The sequence below is a fragment of the Leptonotus elevatus genome, chromosome 20 (genome assembly GCF_054856555.1).
Source record: "Leptonotus elevatus isolate MCC_2025b chromosome 20, RoL_Lele_1.0, whole genome shotgun sequence".
In the NCBI taxonomy this organism is placed as follows: domain Eukaryota; kingdom Metazoa; phylum Chordata; class Actinopteri; order Syngnathiformes; family Syngnathidae; genus Leptonotus; species Leptonotus elevatus.
The window spans coordinates 5,554,536-5,579,211 of record NC_141258.1 but is presented as its reverse complement, the minus strand read 5'-3'; the positions used below and the strand labels follow the sequence as shown (position 1 = coordinate 5,579,211).

Sequence of the window (24,676 nt, the reverse complement as noted above, 5' to 3'; positions counted from 1 at the left end):
AAAACACTTTATTCTGATAGCAAAGCTCTGGCCGAAAGAAAGAAACAAAATAAAAACCCTGGTCAAGTTTCATGTCTCCCCTATCCAATGTTGCCATTGTACACAGTGAAGGACCCCTCCCTTCAAAATCCCTCCCACTCTATATCACAACCTGTATTGTGACACATCTTCCATTTGGATTTGGATGTGTTTTAGTGTTAATGAATATATATATTATTCTCTATATATTTGTTTAACTATAGGGACTTGAGGCATGATTGTTAAGGTAAGGCGTTGCTCTCTTCAAAGCTTTCAAGTTATTTTTCAAATATAACAATCAGCGCAACAATTCTGATGCAGATTGAAATATTAGGTGTGTAGTGGAATTTCATTGATGGATTGTGTGAAAAAGAATGGGAAAAAAACTCATTGTATATATATATATATATATATATATATATATATATATATATATATATATATATATATATATATATATATATATATATATATATATTATTGATTATAAGCATGACTAAAGCAAGTGTAAAAAGGCTATAAGTGACAATGAATGTATTTTACTCGAATGTCATTCATCTTTCTCTTTCTCTTTCTCTTGAAGATGCACTTCTCCTTTATTGGGCTGTGCCTGAGCGCGGTAATAAATAATGGTGAGTGAAATCCATCTCCATTTAGTAGTTTTATGCAAGAACTTAAATGCATGTTCCATATATTATTCGATGACGTTTTGGGCTTTTTTGTGTGAAAATAACTATTAATGTGAGTTTAAAAAAAATATATTTTTTGCTTTGTGATCACTTGCAGGCAGTTTATGTAAATACAGTAGATTAGGTTCAACTTTCTTGTCATTACACAAGTATCAAATAAAGTATAGCATGAAGTAATATATACAAAAAAATCAGTCCTTTTTTTCTCTCCACCAATAACTGCAATTTCCAATGGCTTCTTTTGAAGTGTGTGTTATTTACAGGTTAAGCGAGCCTAATCATATGCTTTATACTGACAGCGTGCACAGTCTTTCTTTTTGTTTGTTTTGGAATATAACAGCTTTAGAGTATTGTACTGCATTGCAAACAAAGCCAACGCGAAGGCGAAAGAAGCCACATTTATTTTCAGTTACAAGCGGCAGGCAGTTAATGTATTTTCTGTTCTCCCCCCCCCCCCCCCCCACACACAACCCAATAAATCAGCTGCTGCAAATACAGATACATGGTGCTACACGGGCTGTGGTGAGTAAGTACTACTTTGTGACGGAGTAGTTAAAAGGGAAAAGTTTAATGGTTTTTGAATGGGTTCCCCGCCTTCAAACAGATCACACGCCCAACCACTGGCAAGAACTTAATAGCTCTTTCTGCGGGGGTCAAAGACAGTCCCCCGTCAACATACTGAGCAGCCACGTTGAGAGGGACGAAAAACTTGTCAGCTTCTCTTTCGTTAACTTCTCGTCTCAGAATACATTCAAGGCCATTATAAATAATGGACATACAGGTACCATAAAAGCTCGTATGATATTTAAATTTAGAAGGATTTTCAGTAAAAATGACAAATGTGATAAACCAGATGAGACTTCTGCAGTAAATGCACTGCATACTGGTTAATTACAGAAAATGGATGGCATTATATTGCTGGTTTAATTCAATAACCAATTGAAAGTTTATTAAAGTAAAAAAATAAAAATAAATACAATGGTCATGTCTTGCCCGTGCTTTTTTTGCCTAGCTAAATTTTTACTGAAGGACAGCATGGTCGAACTGAGTGGAGGTGGACTCAATGGTACATATTCCACCATCCAACTCCATTTCCATTGGGGCGACACAGAGCACCATCCCGGGTCAGAGCACACAGTCGACGGGCACAGATACCCAATGGAGGTATGTGGTGGTGGGTGGGTCCTTATTTAAATGATGTACACATTTTGTTTAAAAATTAGGGGTGTCAAAATGAGTGCGTTAATTTAAAGTTCCTTTTCCACAAAAAATTTTAACGCACAATTAATGACTGCCCCTTTCTTGGAAAGCCTGTGCTGGGTGAATTCCAGTCGCAACGCAGCAGACATGTCAAAATTTAGCAGGAATACATTTAATAATAATGCATCGATTTGTGGAAACTGGTGTCAGGTTGTATTTTACAATTTCAAAAATGTGCAGAATTTCACAAGTTACTTCATGTTAAAGATTAGATAGTTCTTAATAAGAAAAGAAAAATGCACTGAGCTGTCAGCAATGTCTTACAAATGCAATTATGCCATCTCGTGGCAGAAAAATGACCTCAACACAAATCAATATCACCCTCGCTTTTTACAATAGAGTACATATACATTTTAAATCAACTTAATGAATTATTAATATGAAATTACTGTATCAATGATTAAAAGATGCAGTCGTATTTATATTAGTTTGACATTTTTTTCCTTAGAAAAAAAATATTTTATTGTACATTTAGAACAGATATAAAATTTGCGATTATTAGTAAGTTATCTATTGAAGTCATGCGATTAATTACGATTAAAAATTGTAATCATCGCCTGACACCCCTATTAAAAATTAAATTAAAAAAACTCATATTGTATTGTGTAAAAAAAAAAACTCTGATCCCTTGCAGATGCACATTGTGAGCCTGAAGAAAGGTCTGTCAGTGGCGCAAGCCCTTGAAGATTCTACCGGCATCGCCGTTCTTGGCTTCTTCATCAGTGTATGTGCAGATAAACAGCAAAGTTGTGATTCGGACTCACTAAACTTACTGATGACCGTCCCTCCTAGGCGACTGAAAATGAAGTTTTGTCAAGTCCTTGGAGTGCCTTGACCTCATACCTTTTGAACAACACAGGTACAGCTCAGTGGCTTGAACATGTTGGGGACAAAATATTCATCCTTTTATGATAAAATAAAATGTACAGCTAATTATCTTTGCAAAGATATGGATATTGCAGGGCCATCATAACCAACAACAAAAGGAGGATCATTGTATTTAAAACCTGCCATTGTGTATTTTATTTGCCTTTCACCATAGGAACTGAAGTTAATGTCACACACGCCATCTCCATCAACGACCTCATCGGGGACGTGGACCTCACCAAATACTACCGCTACATGGGTTCACTGACCACCCCCTCCTGTAATGAAGTGGTAGCATGGACGGTATTTCAGGAGCCCATCACTGTAAATAAAATTTTGGTGAGTCAGGAAGACTGATTAGTTGGTCCAAATAAGATCCACTAATCAAGCTTTTAAGGGGATGTTTGCACCAGGGAGCGTGAAAACTGTAATTTTGAAAGTGTGATAAATGGTCACAGAGAACACATATCTAGCTTCAGCAAAGTAGCAGCGCCAGCAAAACTAAGCTAGCAATAGCGCTGTAAACAACCAGACGTTAGCCACAGCTGCTACGTTCATAACATGACCCTTTCAGAGTGGAATGTTAGTATGACAATACATTTTAATTGTTTGAAGTTTTTATTATTATTTTATTTTTTTTAAAGGAGGGGATATACGTACATGTCAAGCAAAAATGTTAATGCTAATTCTGCATTTAGGGTTAGGCTTCTTCAGCAACACGAGTTTCCTTTTTCTTTTTACTAATCTTATGCCAAATTGTTGCATAACAAATGATTGACACTTCAATAGTCACGTCTAATGTCTCTGATTGTTTTTTTTTGGGTGGGGTGGGGGGGGGGGGTGGTAAGGATAAATATCTTGGCAGACAAAGACCTAGCGTATTTTGTCTGACATATTCCATCTTGGTTACCTTTTTTTTTGTCTAGTGCAGTTTTCTTTGCATGCTGATTTTGCTAAGATTCCCATAAGGTGAACAACTCGTGATTGACAGCAAAATGTGGGTGTTTTGACCTCTGTGGGAATTCTTCCTTTTACCCTTAAGAGGCATTTTAAAAATTCCTGAGTTACAACTTTAATCAAAACTAGTCCACTCGCACAATTTGAAATTTCAATCCCAGTTTATTATTCATCTCCAAGAAGTTGCTAGCTTGGAGATGTTCTAATAGTTAGCTGCACACTAAATTCAGAAATTTTAAGATCAACAGGACACGGGAAATTTATTCACCTGCATCATTATGCTGCCTTCTCCGAATTCTCCAAATATTTTCAACCCATCTGGTTTGATCCAGCCCCTGAGAACATACAGTACAGACGCTGCATTAAAGTCAACCTTGATGAGCCGCTTTGACAATTGCTCATATTTATCTCAATAGACCTACTCTATTATGTGAGGATGTGGGTTGACTGTAAACAAAAAAAACAGCTCATTTGTTTATAGCGATACCAGGTGCGATCTTCCCCGTCATCTGATCGTGACGGCTACCTCGGCGTACATGATGCTTCCCTCACACGTGTTTAGGGGCTCGATGGGCACAGAGAAATGTGACCTAAACTGGTTTGACGCCTGCTGTAGCACGTGTTGGAAGCATGTCTGCGTCATAGACGAACAGACACTTTACATATCAAGGCACGGACATTTGTCTTGGGTATTTTGTTGCATTGTTGGATTGCACAGATTAGAATATATTTAAACGTCACAGTTTAGAGATCAGATCACCTGCATGTTACCTTGGGTTCTAATTAAAAAAAAATTGAGTTAAGTTTTATTTCCTCCCACCCCTCTCCCATCTGCTTTCAGCTCGAACAGTTCCCTTTCAAGACGAGTCTTACCAATGTGTATCGCCCGGTACAAGACCTCCATGGACGCCAAGTGTTTTCTTCACCTGCTGTTCTTTTACCTTCCAGTGAGTTGGAATACGTCATTTTTTATTTCCAACTAAAGCAGTTAATTCCAATGTTTAGTGCAGCCAGGGCACAGATTTTCAATTAGAAAATTATTACCACCAAATAGTGTCATAAAAAGACTCTAGACAAAAGAATATCAAATTCATAAAGCTGTTTACACTGTGAAATATTACATATCGACGCCTTCCTTATTAAAATAAGTAATTTTTTCAAATTTTCAGGAAACACAAAAAAATGACTTAGGCAATTATTTTAAGAGGGGCGACGATAAATCCTCTAGGATAAACCAATTGTACTCATATGGGTGTGCAATTACCTCGACATTTCATTAGGCACACCAGCACTTGTGGCACTTAATTAAAGACCCCGTAAAGTGAATGAAGATATTTTTTTTTATGTGAAAAAACAGAAAAAAACATGCAAAACTGAGAATTATGTATTGTAGTACTCATTTGTCGCGAGAGTGCGATTTGACCGGTAGCATGTGGACCGGGGCATTGGACTAGAACAGCCACTTTAGAGCGTCTCGTTGTTGGCCATGGGGAGAAGAAGGCAAAAGAGCAGGGTAATTAAAAAAAAATAATAATAATTGTTTTTTTTTAGAGTGCCTTTTTGTTCTAATCTATCAAATTTGGCAGAAATGTCAACAACACTCTTCTCTGTGGTGTGTGGAATTTAAAAGAACAATTAAGTGTAATTCGGTCATCACACATGATGATCTCTCATGGCACAAAAGTTGGGCATCACTGTTTTAAATACATGTACATGTACTGCTTTCTCTCTTTATAGGTCATGTATGGTGCTATGATGAAGACTGTGGTAAGCCGTCATTTACACTATTCTAATCTTTGATATTTGTGAGCCGAGTGCAAAATGGTCATATAATTAGGAATGTTCGTCATCCTCCAAACTCCCACACCCTTCCATAGAGTTCAGTCCTCCCAAGTGGCACCTTCTGCCCGACTCACATTGTGGCGGCGAGCGCCAGTCGCCGGTCAACATCGAGGCGAAGAACGCCGTGAAGGACGAGCACCTTGACGGCTTCGCTTTCACAAAGTTTGACGACAAACATGTCATCAAGTACATCACAAATACAGGGCATACAGGTTGGAAAATGCTAGTCCCGCTTACTTGAACGTTATGATGATGGTTTGAAAGTATGAAACGTAATTAGCGACAGTGAGGGAAGTGCTACTTTAAAAAAAAAAGTCACACTTTACAAAGATAAAAATTCATTAAAGGTTTAAGGTTCACTTGATTGTGTTTCAAATAAATGCAAGAGCAGTTATTTTAGTATTTTTAAAAATGTGTTTTTAACTAACTAACTAACTAACTAACTAACTAACTAACTAACTAACTAACTAGCTAACTGTTGTTTCCCTTCAAAGATGGCAAATCCAGGTCCGGAAAGTAAAAACCCTGCCACAGTTTGGCATCAGCCCCAAGTCACTGATCTGAACATATGACTGGATAGCCGATAGGCCAAGGCTTTTGAAGCTGAGAGGCCGCCATATTGCAAACATAGAAAAGAGGACTTCAGATATTTTACAACCTCCCTTAAATACGTGTATAAATTATATGCTTAATGATGTTTACAGGAGGAAACTTGTATATTTTTTATTAAAGAATTATAACTGTAATTCAACAAAAGGTGCCGCTGCCAAATCAAATATTGGGGTCTAAAGAACTGAGCGATAAAAGAAAAATAGGGTCTTCAAAGCAGGACATACCGTCCACTTGTTAATTAATTATTATTATTATTTATTTTTACTTGTTAAAAAATAGTGACCACCCCGACACAAACTCCCCACCCCGCCCCCCTGTCTTACTAGCTGCCTACAAGCTGTATATGTCTCATCTGTACGTATACCGTATAGTTTATACAGTAGTCTGCTTGCGAGATGTAATAGTAAGATGGCCGCCCTGTGACTTCAACGACTTGCACGGGCGTGTATGGGCTATCGGCTATCCAGTCATATATTCAGATCAGTGGCCCCAGGTGCTAGCTAGCTAGGGAGCTAGCTAGCTAGCTAGCTCCTCGAGTGCTTGTTTACCTGCTAGCTAGCTAGCATGAGGGGCTAAAGCCAAACTGTGGCAGGGTTTTTTACTTTCTGGACCTGGATTACAACCTCTGAAGGGAAACAACAGTTTATTTATTTATTTATTTTATTATCTGTTATCTGTTTCCCTTTTCAGTAAAGTTTGTACTGAATGAGGGGGTGATGGAGGTGTCCGGGGGCGGCCTGGGTCACGTCTACTCTACTCTCCAGTTCCACTTCCACTGGGGTTCCTTATCCCAGGACTCCAACGGTTCCGAGCACACGGTCGATTCTAAAAGATACCCTATGGAGGTGCTGGGAAATCTCATCATAAAAAATTGCTGCCGTTTATTGTTTTCTGAGATTTTATTTTATTATTTTTTTAACTTTCGTTTTAGGTGCATGTAGTAAACAAAAGGAAGGATTTAAGTCTGGATGAGGCCGTAAACACCACAAATGGCCTGGCAGTGTTGGGATTCTTTATTGAGGTAACATGAGTGTGATTAAAGAGTCTGTTAAACATGGGGGAAACAATAACATTTAACTATAATTGATTTAAAGGTCCTAGAATTTTTTTTTTATAGAATAGCTCTCAGTACAATGCACGGCAAACCACAATCTGAATAAAATCCGTGCCACAAAAGTAAATACACAATGACTACGATGTATAATTTTAATCAGATTATCAGTTTGTTTATAAATAATATTGGAGTAATTGTTTGCTAAGAAACGCGTGGAATTGGTATAAACAAAGTCATTAGAACGCTTTCCCTCCACTCCCCAGCTCCAACCCAGTCACACATTGCAATTGCAGAGTTACGAGCCAAAGGCTTGTTCCTGCAAATGTAATCCGTGCACATAACACAACGTGTTGTCGATAAGAAAGGCAGGTGGCTGACATAGTTTGAACCAGGCACCATTTAAGTTATTTGAAGCATCCTTTGATCAGATAAGAACGTTTGTGCAAAAGTCTTGTCATGCTTTTGACTGAGAAGACAATGATAGTGTAAGATAATTGCCATGACGCACAACATAAAAATAATAATCTTGGTAAGTTTTAACCGCACAAACTGCATTTTGCTTTTTGAGATTTATTCTTTAGCTTCTTTTTCTTCTAGCAGGTCCTCATTAGTCTTTCTGATAGGATTAAATGGCTTTTGTTCTGGGTAAGAGTTAGCTCAAACTAAATATATCACAAGTTTTACAGCTACTGTAGTCTTTTTATTGGGGGGTGAGATTTAAAAAAAATATTCATATACTAAAATTATGTTAATATTGATCAATATAAACCAGGGGTGTCGAACATATAGACCCCAGGAAACAACAACAACAAAATTCCGGCCCACCATAAGCTCAAACCACATGTATGTAATGTTTTTTTTTTAATGAAGTACAGTATTACAGAGTGGTATTTTTCTTCTACATATTTATTTCATGGCGTAATTTCTCTCTAGGCCGCAACAACTACCAAAAGTAGTGGTGATGCTGAGGAACATGGAGACGTGAGTCCAGAGTAACCATTTCTCCACCATATTGTATGACCAAGCCACTGAAAAGGACTACGTTAAAATAGTGTGATGTCTTTTTTTTTCTTAATATTTTTTTTCCAATATAGTCATCTGGCTCCTCTGATAACTCCTCTGATGATTCGAAGACTGGCACCTGGAAAGTACTGAGCAGTTACCTAGCAGAGATACAAAGCATCGGTGTGTATGTCTTTCTTCGGTTTTGTGTGTATAGCCCCTGACTAAAAACAACCTACTATGACTTCAGTTCTGCTATACCCGAGGGCATATTGGGCAATGACATATTTTAGAGAAGAGCGTTCTCAGCAGCCTTTGACAAATTAGAAAAATATCTTTATAAAGAATGTGTATATAAAATGAGGCTTCAAAATCACATCTCTACATGTTGAGTCGAGAAAATATATCCGCTAAGAGGAATATAGCCCTATCTCACTGGGCCACGACGAGAGGCGTTAGCCACTAGCTAGTTCGCAAGCTAGCTCAAGCTTAACTCAAGCTAACTCCTCTCGGCCGGCAGATGGGCACCGGGCTCAAAATGTGGTGTCACTTCCTTGCTAGGGAATTTAAATACTGACCCTGAGCCGCACTGTGAATTTTGCATACTAATGAAGACACATTTTGTGGTGGCTAGTGTTAACTTTGTTAACTCTGCTTCAATTTTGGTTGTAGAGTCAGTTGGGTGGCCATTCTTTGCATTCCTATTGTACTATTCCCTATCTAAAAATTGTAAAAGTAGTAAAAAAACAACAACAACAAAAACAATCATGCTTGCTGGAATACAGGTTCACAGGTGACCGTAACGAAGGAGATGTCTCTGGCTGAGCTGCTCGGCGATGTGGACCTCACCTCTTACTACCGCTACAATGGCTCCTTAACCACACCCTCGTGCAACGAAGCAGTGGTGTGGACCGTCTTTAAAGATTCTATTAAGGTTGAGCACCAACTGGTAAGTATGCCATGAAGGGTGTGGATTTGTTGTGTGGTAATGTGTAATGTGACTGGGAACAATTGATGCAATTATCGGATTAAATGTTAGCATGCCAAGCTGGGGTGTGAAACTCATATTAGCTCAAGGGCCACATGGAGGAAAATATATTACCAAGCGGGCAGGATCGGGCGCATTACGTTTGCGCATGCGTGAAAAGAAAAAAAAAAAAAAGGGAGGCTACCAACTAACTGTCATTTGAATGGCGGAGATTAGAGTGGTGACAGTTTTGCGTAACTGTACACCTTAAAGCTTGCAAGTCAACCCCCGAAGTCAGTAAACCACATGCTATGCATGTTTAAAATTCATTAAATAAAAAACAGTAACTTTCCAGCGGTTGAAATGTTAGAAATCAGAGCTCATTCCATTAGATCCAATTCATTTTCAATGACCGTATTGTAGTTTAGCCTACCCACAATGCACCACGCCGCTACCCATAATGCACCGTGCAGTCGAGATGCGCACTTCGCTTATTATACGCAAATTTTCACTATTTGTGGGTTAGCCCTACATTACAGGGCTCAAATTTAATGATATTGTTCTAAAAAATAAAATGAATGCAAATGGAATGGAATGGAAGTTCCCAGAATGCATTGTGTGGCACAGTTAATGACGTTATAAAGACGTCAATCCTTGTTATATGTGTTTATGTTACCAGTAATTGAATTTGTGTTGTATTTAACACGTTTATGATTTTATTTTATTTTTTTAAACAAACCGTAACTTTAGGTTGTGAGTAAAATAATGACATCCAGGGCAATTCCATGTACAAGTTGCATTGCTCATCTGAGAAATTATGAATTGATATGTTTTGATTGTGGTCAGCTGGTTAATTGGTCCGACTACTAATTTTTTTTAACTTTATAAAATCATCTTGCGGGCCGAATTAAACCCCTTTGCGGGCCTAATCCGGCCCACGGGCCGCATGTTTGGTATCCCTGCCTTAAAGCATGTGTCTTGATACCACTTACACGTGTAAAATGTTATTAATCTTTCTTCATAGCCAGTAATAAAATCTCAATAAGTTATACAATTTTTGAAGATAGAGCAAGTGAAATTCTCCACAAAAACTGGAAATAGTTTATTTTGGTTAGATTTTCGCTTCGCGAAGTGTAGGAGCCATCCGGACAGAATAGCTCATTACATATCTTTAGAAAGTCAGGTCTGACTGGTAAATCTAGTCCACTGCAGTCCCTTTTAAGTTTTCTAATCAACACCTTGAATATAATTAGGAACTTCTGACACTAAAGTGAAAATGTCTACCCTAATCAATATTTCAGAAAATAAACACGTTGACGGTCTCTCTATTTGTCATTCCCGCTTCCAGCTGACGATGTTCCCGAACCGGACCAGCTTCGGTGACGTTTTCCGGCCCACGCAGGCTCTTCGCGGCAGGAAGATTTACACCTCGGCTGGAGGCAGTGCGCTTGCACCCGCTGTAGTCTTCCTGTTGCTGGTTCAATTCTGTGGCTTTCTCCTGTGATTGCGAGCGCGAGCGTCGATCCTGCACTTTTTCTGATTATAGTATTAGAGTATTGCTACTAGGGTTTGTATGTATTCTGGCAGTCCATTTCATACTGCTGCTGGCATTCCATCAATCTAGTTGTGTCAAGATGTAGTGTAAATTATTGTGGCTGTTTGTGCACTTTCTCAAAGACGTCCAACCTGTAATTGTGACTGACCTTTATCAATCATCTGTGTGTGTGTGTGTGGGTTGGTGGACCAGAATCCATGAAATAAATTGCAATGTTGGAAACAAAGTACATATAATGGCAGGGTATTGCCATGTTAAATTTTTACTGTGTCATTTTTCTCTTGACTTCACTGCTTCTGGTTAGAGTTTTTGTCCAATCAGATTTATTCTTCTATGTGTTGCTATGTCAATCTAATCTGCCCAGGGCCTTCAGAATCACCAGTGTTAGCAACTTGACCCACCATAATGTTAAAAATTTTCTGTTTTATGATTACATCTTTTGCAATCTTCACACTTGAATACATTTAATAATCAGCATCTTTGATGAGAAAGATGTTCTATTATTAAGTCAAGTTTGCTAACCTGCACTCACATTAACGTAACAGGTGGATTAAGCGCGGGTTGATTGGTCATGCCTGCAGAGTGAGTCACAAGTTGTGTTACCGTTTTGCTACATTAGTGTATTGACGGAGGTAGCATAATAAGACACACATCAAAATAACAATATAAACGTCTCATCTCTAATCATCAGTTGTACCGCCCCCAACCATCTATTATTTTAATCCATGGTGAATCTCCAAATGAAAATGAAAATGTAGCCTATACAAATAAAGATGAATATCTAGCAGGCTTAACAGATCAGCTGTATTGTACTTTTTATTGAGTACAAAAATGTATCGATCAGTCAAAAGTTCCAGAAAATGAGTGAATCCATGAAGTAAACCAACTTCACGTCTTGTCTCGCAAAGCTGGCATCAGTAGGAGGTGGCTACATCTTCAAAATCCTTTAGCGAATTAAGGTTATTGTGTAGTGGATTTGATCACCTTTTTAGTGTTGCCTTTGTATCATGCCATTATGCAAAAGTAGGCCAGCAGACGTGAATGGTAAAAGCTGTTGTTTCAGTTCCTGTTGACTTGGATAATTAACTTTACAACCTGAGACTGGTGCTATTGGAGTTACTGTATATTCCTGCAAGTATGAAATAGATGAATCATAAATCAAGACAGGGACTAGTTGAAACCAACTAATGATGTTATTTTTCTCGACACAAGAATGTATTTCAGTACTTGATGCACTCATTGAAAGGGACTAACAAAGGAGCTGGAGGGACACAATAAAGGAAGAATATGAATCCTGTGTGTATACTACAAGTTTCTCTGTTACAGGCATGACCGGATTTCTGTTGACTAACACCTGCCTAGACATTAATTGGATTATGATTCATAAACGAAACAGCAAAACAGTGGTATTACAAATTCTGTCAATAGAGAATTCTACAAATATACATTGTAAAACTTTTTAACTATCTAGAGGAAGAGAAAAAAAAAGTAAGCTTGGTGACCATCGAGCTAATTGCTTTGAACAGAGACTTAAATCCTGTCTTCTGTTTTTCAGAATGGTTATTTTTCAATGTGTCACTGAAACCAATTAAACACTACATAAAAAGACATAGGTCTATCCTTTTTTCTTTTTGTAAGTCTGAATTAGGCTTGTAAATTGTAAAAAAAAATTAAAACGTTTTTTTTTTTACCATTATCCACTGAATGCTCTGAGACCGCATACTGCTAAACTGTCAGTCAAATACCAAACGACCTGAAAAAAAAAATTGATGCTACTTCATCTAGCATCTTTCTTACACATGCTAACATGCTCTCGCTGCAAAAAATATATCTACTTAAGTTGTATATGGCTGGAATATATCCCACCAAACGCTTTCCAAACTGAGATAATTGGTGCTAGCTAACAGCTAGCTTGCGCGTAACAGGCTTGGCGTAAGTAGTGACACACACAAATGCACCAGAAAACCACTGATGCATTTTTTTTTAAATATATATAGATATATAGATAAAATCCGCCGTTTTTTTATCCATCTCAGGGGGCTGCCGTAATGCCATGTAAATGACATCACAGTCCCAAGGGCTCAGCTTACGAACGTCACATGACCCAGAAAACAGGTGAGCCGCGAGGGTCGTTACCTGGAGTTTTCTACTTAACTCGTACAAACCCAATTCCAAAAAAAGTTGGGACACTCCACAAATTGTGAATAAAAACTGAATGCAATTATGTGGAAGTGCCAAATTTCAATATTTTGTTCAGAATAGAACATAGATGACAGGTCAAACGCAAACCGGAATGCTTACTGTAAGGGAAATCACAGAAAGGACTCAGCAATACTTCCAGAAAACATTTTCCACCGTGCCAGCCGCCGTTGCCAGATAAAACTCGACAGTACAAAGAAGAAGCCATTTCTAAAGCAGACCAAGACGCGCGGGCATTTCTCTGGTGATACATTTTCTCAGTTTGAACTTTTGACCTGTTCTCTATGTTCTATTCTGAATTAAATTTGGCACTTCCACATAATTGCATTCAGTTTTTATTCACAATTTGTATAGTGTCCCAACTTTTGGGGAATTGTGTTTGTATTGCACAACCATAATATTATTCAGAATATTGTGTTTAGATTAGTGGGGGTGCAAAAAACATATTGTACAGAAAATGATTAACTTGGCAAATTTAGCAAAGCTGTTAAAATATATGTAGGTGCCATGTTGTCTGTTCATTATCCTGTCAGAATTTGGCTTGCGTTAAATGATTTTTCTTTATAGCCCGAGCACAAGTTTATAAGAGAGGGAAACTACTGTGTGTGTGCAGGGAAGTTTTTTTTTCTTTCTAATTTAGTGTTTAATTTCCTTTAGTTAAAAAAGCAAGAAAAAAAGAATAGACCTAAATAAGTGAATAAATAATTAAATAAAACTTTTTTCTCCATTTTTTTAAACTCATCCTTACTTATATTTCTTTAAGCTCACTGCTGCAGGTACTTTCACCTCCTGAACTTTCGGACTGCATGTTATGTTATTAAGCTTGTAACATTTTAACAGTGACATTCAAAGCGTAGCACAGATTTGTATCTCTTGTTCTGGAATCTACATGCGATGCGAACAAAAAAAGGTGTGAGTAGATTCCGCTCGTGTCGAATACTTGTGGGATGGGTTAGGTGATAATAGAGGCGGGTTTTTTTCCCCTCGGCGATCCAAGCATATAAAAAGTGTGGAAGGAAAGATGAAAGGTACAAGTATTCTGGAACACACACGCGCACAGGTGCAGTAAAGGTGAGACGCTTGATGGATTGTTCATATTTGTATGCATTATTAGGTCGTTCGCCCAGTTATGTATAGGCATATTTTAGTTTAGCTGAGAGGGTTTCCTTTTTTATTTTTTATTTTTATTTTATACATTTATTTAGTTAGTTATTTTTGAACGATTTTTATTTCGAAGCGCCTCCAGCATTAACTTGAGTCGACGAGAAGCTGTTGATTTTCATGATCGTTTGGATGCTATATTGCCACTTACGTTCCTCTTTTTTGTCTATTTCTTTTTCTTTTTTTTTCTTTCTTTCTTTTTTTCTAAATCATTGTTTTAGATGAAGTGCAGATTCGTGGTTGCGTTTGCCGCTTGCATCCTCGCGGCGGGTGTCTACTGTGCCGATGACACAATACGTAAGCATTTCTTGACTTTTTTTTTGGTAGCCATCTTTCTTCAATTTTGAATCACTGCTTGTTAATTCACCCCTTACATTTCTATCCAAAAGTATGGTGACTTATCTGAAATCATTGACGCCAATTTGCCACGTTTTAGCACCCTACCAAACGTGCACAAGTGCATCGTTAGATGATGTAGTCATACTTCATGTTCTTTCACTCAATGGCAACTTTTTTTTAGCAACAAATAGCAACATCCCCTGATAGGAAAAAGGTTCCCCACCCATGTTACTTAATGAGTCACTAATTTAAGTCTGTCTATTTCCATTTCACCTTTTCCCCAGCCTGGTGTTATCATGAACCAACGTGCGGTAAGTAGCCAACATTATCTTTTGCTTCCTCATTGCTTCTTCATCGACGTTCATTGATAAGCCTCGACCTGTTGTTTCTGCTTCCAGATTACACCACATGGCCAACGATTGCTGCTCCGTTTTGCAACGGGACCAGGCAGTCGCCCATTAATATTGACACCACAGCGGTCACAGAAGATGAAAGCCTGAACGATTTCAGCTTCACAAACTACGGCAACGCTAACATATTCGACACTATAACTAATACTGGCAAAACTGGTGAGGACCTGACCTTTAACTGACATCCTAAAATGTTATATTTTCTCTATGAGATGATCCTAATTTATTCCCGAAAGCCTGTTGTCTTTATTCCGTAGTGTTTCACTTGGCTGCACTGCTTCCAATATGTTGTTATTTTTTTGACCAATCGGATTCCAGATTCCTGCTAGAGCAATTTAATCTACTCAGGGCCTTCAGAATCAGGAGTGCTAGTCGATATGTCATTGTTGTTGTTTTTTTTAACATGTGAGTACTCGATGAACCTGTTCAGACTTACTGTATTGATCTGATATCTCCCTCTTTCAGTCAAAGTGAACTTCTCGCCCGGGGTGCAGATTTCCGGGGGAGGTCTCAGTGAGTCCTATGACAGCCTGCAGTTCCACTTGCACTGGGGTAACCGCAGCAGCGTACCTGGTTCCGAGCACACCGTTAATGGAGTGCAATTCCCCATGGAGGTGAGCTCTATATTTTCTACACTTGTCTCCTCCCTGCGCAAGTGTGCTAAGTGTCGATTCTGCCCACAGTTACACATCGTGAACATCAAGTCCAGCTTTAATGGGAACACGACGTTAGCGATCGCTGACCCTCTTGGAGTTGCTGCTCTTGGCTTTCTCATTGAGGTGAGATGTGTTTGCAGTGTGATATCCCGATGTACTTTAGAATCCCATTTGATGTCATATTAAAAAAACAAAAACAAACGCAGGTAGACCCGGGCACTACTGATCAACCCGCCAGCTGGAAGACCCTCACCGATTACCTACGCAACATCACATTGGCTGGTAAGGAGACGCTCGACCCAAACTTGACTAAATTCTGCACGTTCCCTGCCAAGTTAGCAACTATCGACCTTTGTCATCAGATGATATTGTCTCTATGATGCCCGGGATCACTCTGGATGATTTGGTGGCTGGAGTGGATCGCACCCAGTATTATCGCTATCTCGGCTCTCTCACCACACCCGGCTGCTACGAAGCCGTGGTCTGGACTGTGTTTAAGAATCCCATTCGAGTCAGCGCAAACTTGGTGAGTTTTCATGGGATGAGCGAGAGGCAGAAAACACACTGCAATCAAACCTCCTAACTTGTCAACGGTTTCCCCCGTCCTTCCTAGATTGACATGTACAGCACATTGCTGCATATCGAAAATACTACCATGTCAGAAATCATGGTGAACGTGTTCAGGGGCGTCCAGAGGTCACAGCCCGTCACCACTCGTGCTTCGGACGACGACACCGACGACACCAGCGACGCTTCCAGCACTTGCGTCTCCCTGGGCCTGCTGGCTCTCAGCCTGGTACTGGCGAGCTGTTACTAAACCAGTTTGTGAACGTTTGCCTGCCCGCGCTGGCACATAATCAGCCCAACTTTTTTTTGTCCTCCAATGTGTGCGTGTCACCTAATCGACATTGAATGATACTGCCTCAATAATTCAGCATGTTTCGATGCGGGATGTACTCTCTTGTATGTATGTAAGCTCAAAATTAGCCAAAATGTAATTTTGGCGACGTTTGATACCACAGGCCTACATAAATTTTTAAAATAAAATAAAAATCAATGACGGATCATTTTAAAGAAAAACTATGTATCCAAAATGAAATGAATGGCAATAGAACATTTCTAGTAATTTATGTTTTTAGCTAAGCTAACATAACATACGAAGCTATTGTTGCATTTATATATTTTGATATTTATGATCTTAAGTTGATTTGGATCAAGTTTGTCCTGTCATGCACTACTTGCACATGTATCGGAACTGTTACAATATGTGAATCTGTGTGTGTTCACTGATACACAAATACAGGAAATAATGAAGGTTAAGGTCAACCACACACGCGTTAATGAAGTCAAATCGGAATCTACACTGAAGCTTTTTGATCATGTCTCAACTGTCAATAAATAATTGTGTGCTCGCAATCTGTGAATAAAAAAAATATGACTAGTATGTGTTTTGATTGGTCACACAGAAAATGGTGTTACTAGGAAATCAACAGTGTATTTATTTGTCGAATGAAGGGTTGAACTATAGAGAACTCTACCATCTTATTAAGCCATTTTGAAGTGGGAGGGACCAGCCTTTTAATGAGTTTCAGTTGTCATCTCATTCCAGTTTCATAAACCCAAATACTGCTTTTGGTTTGTATATATATATATATATTATTATATATATATATTAATCAGTGCTCCTCTCCTATCCAGCCTGCAAGTGAATGTCCTTCGCCAGCACCTTTTGTTAATTGAAGAAGATGTGACGCAGTTTAAAACCTGTTCCATTCTCCTTCAATGATAACATTCACGCTCGGGTTTACATAACTGAATGACATCCTAGAACAAGAGCGAAACAATTGCGGCGTCACAAAGATAATATTGCTCAGGTGTGATTGACACGGATCTATTTAACAATACTGTATGTACAAAATGTGATAATACAAGGGCAAAATATTCAAAATATGTTATATACAGTTGAGAAAAAATTATGAATTCGCCATTTTATGTGTTGCATACTTCTGCTATAGATCATTGTGACATTTTTTTTTCTTTTTAATATCAAATAGTTAACATTGTGGTGACTGAGGGACCCGCTCCAAAACTCAACTTCCTATTTTAAGAACAAATTCCTGAATGGCCAGTAAAACAGACAGCAGGAGGCAGTTGCTTGTTAGACGTGAAGACGATCCCGTTAGGTCGCATTTGCATTTGTGCGGGTCATCGGGATTGACCGGAACGGTCGGAGGCGGAACAGGACAACGGAGCCAGTCCACAGCGATGGATTTCGGATCTACGGCGTCTTGGTTCATGCCTCCGCTCTTGAGCACCCAGTAGTGGTTGTCCTTAAAGAAATAGGCATCGCCTAAGGAGAAAAGACAGCCCTTTGATTGGCTTGTTTGCAATTATATGTTGCATGCGCCCCCACTAGTCTAAACATGGCATTCTGATTAATATTGCGTATGTGGAATATGAGTTAAAGCAGCAAAATCCACCATTATTATTTTTTTAACCTTCGTCTTGTGTTAACTTTCTGTTACCATCTCTTATGTTAACGGGTCGGTTTCGACCCGTGTCTTAAATCAGCTGTAAAATACACTAAAAACAAGTAGATATCATCCAATTTATTTCTCATCTCTTGGTTGGCTTGTTAGGCTTCCTTATCCATGAAAATATTAGTTTGAATGTTTTTGGTGTGGGCTTCTGGGCCTTTTTTGTCAGTATACCCTTCGATTTCATTTTTAAAAAAAATGGTAAAATAAACACCTAGAGAATCATATAAATAAATAAAAGGTTGTTGTGTTACCTGACTATTACTGGGAACACATCTCTTAAATTAATTTGTTTTATTTATTTTTTTATTTAAATCCATCTCAGGGGGGCGGCCATTTTGCCACTTACTGTCGACTAAAAAAGGCATCACAGTGGCAAGAACCAATCAGGGCTCACCTGTGATGTCAAAATAACCGCCCACTGAAATAGATCAAATCGGCTGGATTTTGCTGTTGAACTCATATTCCATTAACACAATATTAATCAGAATGCAGTTTTTAGACTAGTGGGGGCACACACAACATATTATTGAATGTTATAAAAACAAGAAGACAAATTTCTGAGTTTGACCAGAAGGGAAAGGAAAATGGTCAAACAAATTAGGCCTGATATTATAATATATGTGATTTTTTTGTTTTGTTGAACTGCAAAATGTTCTTCCACATTCCATCTACATTATGTTAGCTATGTTGTTATCAGACGACTGGAATGTGATGGCGCAGAACAGACCGTCTTGATGCATAATAGAGGTTATCATTTCTTATCTCGACACCACAGTCAGATGGAAAGATTCCGTCTCAATACTGGTCACGTCTTGGCCATCGCGGCATCTGAATGTCACAAGGTACCCAGCAAAGAATTCCGCTACGCTAACACGGATGGGAACCACCGGTTTAGTCAGGCTGTCAGTGACGTTACCTTCTCCCCAGCTGATAATGTCATCCATGTGGGCGGGAACTCCGGTCCAGAGGCTGTTGTCACGCGGATAGCCCGACTCGGGCTGCGTGGTCCTCTGCTGACCTTTCCGACTCTCGTCGAACCTCCAAAACTCGCCTTGGCTGAACAGGTAGGTCTTGCCGTTATGAGCCCAGATGAAGGCGGCGTCCACTCTGTCCACTAGCACGCCGTTCTTCCGTTTCATACCCCACTCTGAGAGCGGGCGAGGAAAGCCTGTCATGGCCACTGTGTCCTTGAAGACCCAGTACTGAGATCCTGTTTGAGAGGGGATACAAATACTACAAATGTCCATACTTTTATTTAAGTCCCCGTCCTGTTTTTTTGGTCAGATTCCTCACCAATAAAAAAGATGATGGTGTTGTCACTCCTCCTCTCGTACACGGCATCAATCTTATTCGTCCCTGGAGGAAGTCCGATCCAGAAGTTTTTGATCTCAGCCGGATTAAGCGACACCAGCGTCTTGTCTCGTGTGGTCCTCCAGAAATTAGCACCTTTTCCCAGAAGACCACAAAGTGGGCATTGAAGTCACACTTGAGGACATTTTTGGAATTTGAGAGTTTATCTTCACCTTTGAAGAAGAAGACCTCCCCTCTGATGTTGGCCACTGCGTCGAAACCCCCCAGACAACGGTTGTGGATAGAAGGGTCAGACCTGGGACAGCAGAGGGTAAAATAAATCGCTCATGTTGCATTGGACGTAGTTTGAAAGACATCCATAAGAGGGCGCAAGAGACACAGTCAAAGCTACTTCAGGTTAAGAATTTAGTTGGTAGTAGTAATTCTTAGATAGATAGATGGATAGATAGATAGATAGATAGATAGATAGATAGATAGATAGATAGATAGATAGATAGATAGATAGATAGATAGATAGATAGATAGATGGATAGATAGATAGATAGATAGATAGATAGATAGATAGATAGATAGATAGATAGATAGATAGATAGATAGATAGATAGATAGATAGATAGATAGATAGATGGATAGATAGATAGATAGATAGATAGATAGATAGATAGATAGATAGATAGATAGATAGATAGATAGATAGATAGATAGATAGATAGATAGATAGATAGATAGATAGATAGACAGACAGACAGACAGACAGTCGGACAGACTATTCTTGTAGTATAAAGTGAAAAGTCAGGCCTAAATGCTAATTTCTACCAAGAGTAACAGTATGTTTTCACAAATGCAAATAGTTGTTATTGTGTTCACGGTTATTTAACTCACGGTTTTGTCCGTTTGGTCGGATTAGGGCTGGGCAAGCGAGGGAGGTTAGGGTCAACACCTCCTGGTCGTTCACCAACCTTGCTGCCTGTAAAAGAGCAATGTGGGCAAACGTGTTGTCACACAGGATATGCACACCTTGTCATTTCAAAAGTAAAGCGTGCTATAATTGTCTGCGATTTGTGCCCAGCAAAGTTTGACTTGAAGATGTCAATCCTTTCAGTCATACTAACAAGATTACCTATTTGCTTTAATAGGCCAGTAAAGTCATAAAAAGAATATGCTACATAAGCAAATATTTGCAGCTGGTGTATGAGGACCTTTCTAGTTGTGGAAAAATAATCACAAGGAGGCCAGTGAATCATCATGACGAAAGGTGGCAATAACACATGATCAAGATAACATTTGTGGTCATAAAATAGTGATTCAGCAATATTCTATACTTTGCGACACAATTCACAAAAGGGGCCACCGGAAACTTAATAGCTACACAAAGAGGAACTTATTCAGTGTATAGGGAACATATAAATCACCGGCGAGCAAACAGGATCAGCAACTAAGAAGAAAAATGCTGAAAGTGTAAAGAATGGCAATAAAACACGGACTGCCAGAGAATGCCTGACACCTGCAACACCTGCGGCAGCCCGAGCGCGTCTAGACAGGGCCACCTCATCATCGGATGATTCATCGGAATTAACTGGAGACCTCTAATAAAGGCATAGTGAAGAGAGAGCTAAAAAAAAAAAAGAAAAGAAGAGAAAACAAAACTGTTATCCAACCGTAAAGCTGCTGAATGGCCAGTTTGTCATCCAGCGCAAGCTGGTAGTGGAGGATGTCTCCCACGGGACCCTGGTAATACGGCCTCATAATTGAGGGGTCCGAGGAGGAATGAGACAGGCCCAGTGCGTGGCCAAACTCGTGCACTGCCACTGTGAACAAGTCGATGGTGCTGCCGCTGTCCCCTGCAGGCAGAATTATTATATTTATTACACACACACTATATATATATATAGTCATATCAGTGGTGTCAGGCGATTCCATTTTTAAACTGTAATTAATCACATGACTTCAATAGTTAACTCACAATTAATTGCAAATTTATATCTGTTCTAAATGTACAATAAAATGTACAATGAAATATATTTTTTAATTTTTCTTACTCTTGTTAACATGAAAGTGGGGAAAACCTGTTAAACTCATAGAAATATGGCTGCATCTTTTAGCCATTGATACAGTAATTTCATAATCATTCATAAAATTGAGTTAAAATAAAAAAGATGTACTCTACTATTAAAAAAAACGAGTGCGATATTGATTTGTGTTTAGATCACAAGATGGCAAAATTGCATCTGGAAGACGTTGGTGACAGCTCAGTGCATTTTTCTTCTCATATTAAGAGCAATCTAATCTTTAACATGAAGTAACGTGAAATTTAAAAGTGTAAAATATAACTTGACCCAAGTCTCCACAAATATATGCATTATGATTGAATTTATTACCGCTAAATTTTGACGTGGACGTGTTTGCTGAGTTGTGACTGGAATTCCCCCAGGGCATGTTTTCCAAGTAAGGGGCTGTCATTAATCGCGCATTTAAAGTATTAGTGAAAAAAATATATATATAAATAAATAAATAAATAAATAAATAAAGTATTAGTGGTGTTAAAGGAACTTTAAATTAACTCAAAATGAGCACACTAACTTTGACACCCCTATTACTGTACTATACTGTACCTCCATAGCTCCACGGCTCATGGTCATCAAAATGTGTGTCTCCCGACACGTCGTCCCTGCCTGGGAAGAAGGCATGGGCTAGGGTACCCCCTTGCCCGTCAAAGGGGTACCCGTCGTCATGCAGCAAGCGGTTGAAGGACACTCTGATGTCACCGCCGCTTGGTGCGCTCCTGCCGCCACTCTGCAGCTGTCGGAAAGTCAAAGGGGCCGCGTCACTCCAGGCTTTGAAGGCGTGCGTGAAGATGGTGTCCACCAAGTTGGAGGGCAGGTTGGGGGAGGCAGAGGGCGACGGGTAGCTGTGGACGCTGCAGATGGGACGGTTGATAGTGAGTTAGCATTAGGGGCAAGTTGGACAGTGCCCCACCAGATCCAGCAGGTGGCACTGTGGTCTAAAAAGCTTGTTACCTTCCTTCCAGTCGCAAGACATTACAAATACCATTTTGACTGAAATCGCTTCTTCAAACATGTCAACAGCTTCCCATGTCAAACACACCTCCATGTGAGATCGCTCTTGTGCCACTTAAGTCCCGACAGTGCATATCTTCTCCTCCTCCTCTTCTTCAACATGTCCTCGCTCCCGACAATATCGGGAAGGGAGCATCGCGGCGTCGACATGAGCTTAAGAGTTTCGGCATCTGCAGGTTGGGTAGATTTGGTAAGAATGAATACAGATGTTAGCACTGTACAGTTTTCCCGAGTTTTTTTTTTTTGGGGGGGGGGGGGCGTGGCTAAAACGGTTATTAGCAATATGCAGTTAGCTAGCTAGCTACAGCTAGTCTGCTGGCGTGGCCGCTATAGAGTGCCTCATTGTCGGCTGCAAGTAGGGGAAAAATAAGTCTGATCTGACAGTTAATGTTGGACACATGCTTGCGGATAGCGTAGCGCCATTTTATATTGGCCACTTATTGATTTAAAAAAAAAAAAATCATTCATATTTATTGACTGACGTATTTATTTTCACTTCACGGGAACATTAAGTCACTAGAATCCATAACTCTTTGACGTCAATATTTGCACCGAAGGGGAAGTGTGTTTGTTTCGTCCCATACCACATTAATCAGTAGCAACAGAAGCTAACAGGAAGTCAGAGGCCTCATTGCCAGCACCCTTTTACCAAGCACGCCGGTTTCCCGCACACCGCCGAATCTCTGCATCACCCGTATGGCTTTCTCGATGCCCTCCTTGGTCTGCAGCATGCTCGTCCGGGGGTCGGGCGGGGGGAGGTAGCCATACCTGCTTAACCAATCCTGAAGTGTACAAAACAAAGAAGAAGAAAAGAGGAACTGCCATCATGTGTGGTTTCCCCCCCAAACATGCAGACCACAGCAGAATACATGGAAAAACAACAATATGTGATTCCTAAACATGTGCATTATTTCACTTCCTTTCTTAAGGAAGTGAATCTTTCATGTGATTTAATGATGTTATCATACGGGTTAATATTGCATGAGCTGCTCAATATTGTGCCGTTGGCTTTCACCATAACCGAAATGAGCATAACGGATGCCCGGTGTGTGATGTGTTTGTAAATTTCAGTGTGATGTGTTCATGAATTTCTGTCAAAACAGGAAAGATGTGCATCTCTTATGAGTGATTTCGAAACATGCCCTTCCCCTTGCGGTGCCAGCACCAGCGTACATTTGAAAGGAAGCCACACAACCACAATGATATTGTTACAAATGACCATTGTCATATAGTCTATATAAGCACACTTTGATTGACACTTATTAACAATATCCCAGTGTTCAGTTACGTTACATTTTTGTTGTCATTCTGCTGGTTACATTATTTAAAAGTATCGGACGTACTTTGCAAATTAATTCTAATCTGACATAATTGAGCAGTGTTATCATTATGTAAATAAATATAATTTATGAGACCATACATCTCATAGTCCCATTCACATATTTGATCAAAACTCACCACTGCTCTGCTGTACTGCTCTGGCACAGCTGACGTGCAAGCAGCCAAAGTCAAAACCATCCAAATCAGTTCCATCACACCAGCTGCAACACAAAAGAAACTTAAATACTTTTTTTTTTGCCACATCTCATGATTGTTCCTTAAAAAAAACAACAACAAAAACAAGAGGCAAACAACAAAGCTCACCGTGGGGGTCTCCTCTGAAGCTTCAGTCTGCTCTCCTGAGACTAGGATGGGCTGATCAATAAAGCATCCCTCTCTCTCTCTCTCTCTCTCTCTCTCTCTCTCTCTCTCTCTCTCTCTCTCTCTCTCTCTCTCTCTCTCTCTCTCTCTCTCTCTCTCTCTCTCTCTCTGACTCAAATTCATCTGGGTTGGGACAACCCACCTCACCACCACAATCCACCCCACCCAAGTGTGCATCATCCAGAATTGTTCTCAGTATGATATAGCACAGATTTGCAAACTATTCATCACAATAATAAACACATTGTTAATACAGCACTCTCTCTGACGGTGCTCAACATAAAAAAGAATAAAAGCTCAAATATAATATTGAATAAGATGAAATGGTCACAGTCCTTATTTTGGCCGCCTGCAGTTCCACCAATGGCCTGTTGGCGGTCTCATGGTGTTCGCAGTCCTTGAAAAGCTCACTTTAATGTATTAAATTAGGTCAAACATTTAAGGAATTTAATCTTTATG

The 24,676-nt window shown here is 39.4% G+C and overlaps 3 protein-coding genes across 5 annotated transcripts; 2 read left to right on the top strand and 1 right to left on the bottom strand.

Moving 5' to 3' along the window:
• Positions 1 to 138: 138 nt before the first annotated feature.
• Positions 139 to 11,052, top strand: LOC147156594 (carbonic anhydrase 15-like). 3 transcript variants are annotated; one of them, XM_086065293.1, is made up of 17 exons: positions 139 to 265; positions 602 to 650; positions 1,191 to 1,229; positions 1,312 to 1,488; positions 1,720 to 1,871; positions 2,602 to 2,691; positions 2,760 to 2,826; positions 3,010 to 3,173; positions 4,633 to 4,738; positions 5,529 to 5,558; positions 5,669 to 5,845; positions 6,936 to 7,090; positions 7,177 to 7,266; positions 8,233 to 8,280; positions 8,394 to 8,484; positions 9,087 to 9,250; positions 10,617 to 11,052. In XM_086065293.1, the coding sequence occupies exons 1-17, from the start codon at positions 254 to 256 to the stop codon at positions 10,770 to 10,772; spliced, it is 1,767 nt and encodes a 588-aa protein (XP_085921419.1). In that variant the 5' UTR covers positions 139 to 253; the 3' UTR covers positions 10,773 to 11,052. The 3 variants fall into 3 exon arrangements, with proteins under 3 accessions (XP_085921419.1, XP_085921420.1, XP_085921421.1); XM_086065294.1 differs by lacking the exon at positions 1,312 to 1,488; XM_086065295.1 differs by lacking the exons at positions 1,191 to 1,229; positions 1,312 to 1,488.
• A 2,914-nt stretch (positions 11,053 to 13,966) lies between these two features.
• On the top strand, positions 13,967 to 17,032 carry LOC147156593 (carbonic anhydrase 4-like). Its single transcript, XM_086064185.1, has 9 exons — positions 13,967 to 14,093; positions 14,405 to 14,480; positions 14,807 to 14,833; positions 14,921 to 15,091; positions 15,398 to 15,546; positions 15,616 to 15,711; positions 15,795 to 15,870; positions 15,951 to 16,114; positions 16,202 to 17,032. The coding sequence occupies exons 2-9, from the start codon at positions 14,405 to 14,407 to the stop codon at positions 16,403 to 16,405; spliced, it is 963 nt and encodes a 320-aa protein (XP_085920311.1). The 5' UTR covers positions 13,967 to 14,093; the 3' UTR covers positions 16,406 to 17,032.
• A 37-nt stretch (positions 17,033 to 17,069) lies between these two features.
• mmp25b (matrix metallopeptidase 25b) lies at positions 17,070 to 24,227 on the bottom strand. Its single transcript, XM_086064173.1, has 11 exons — positions 24,161 to 24,227; positions 23,975 to 24,057; positions 23,166 to 23,298; positions 22,545 to 22,686; positions 22,052 to 22,356; positions 21,098 to 21,280; positions 20,322 to 20,406; positions 19,652 to 19,734; positions 19,422 to 19,574; positions 19,045 to 19,338; positions 17,070 to 17,938 (listed from the first exon to the last, which is right to left on the bottom strand). The coding sequence occupies exons 2-11, from the start codon at positions 24,047 to 24,049 to the stop codon at positions 17,679 to 17,681; spliced, it is 1,713 nt and encodes a 570-aa protein (XP_085920299.1). The 5' UTR covers positions 24,050 to 24,057; positions 24,161 to 24,227; the 3' UTR covers positions 17,070 to 17,678.
• Between the last annotated feature and the right edge of the window lie 449 nt (positions 24,228 to 24,676).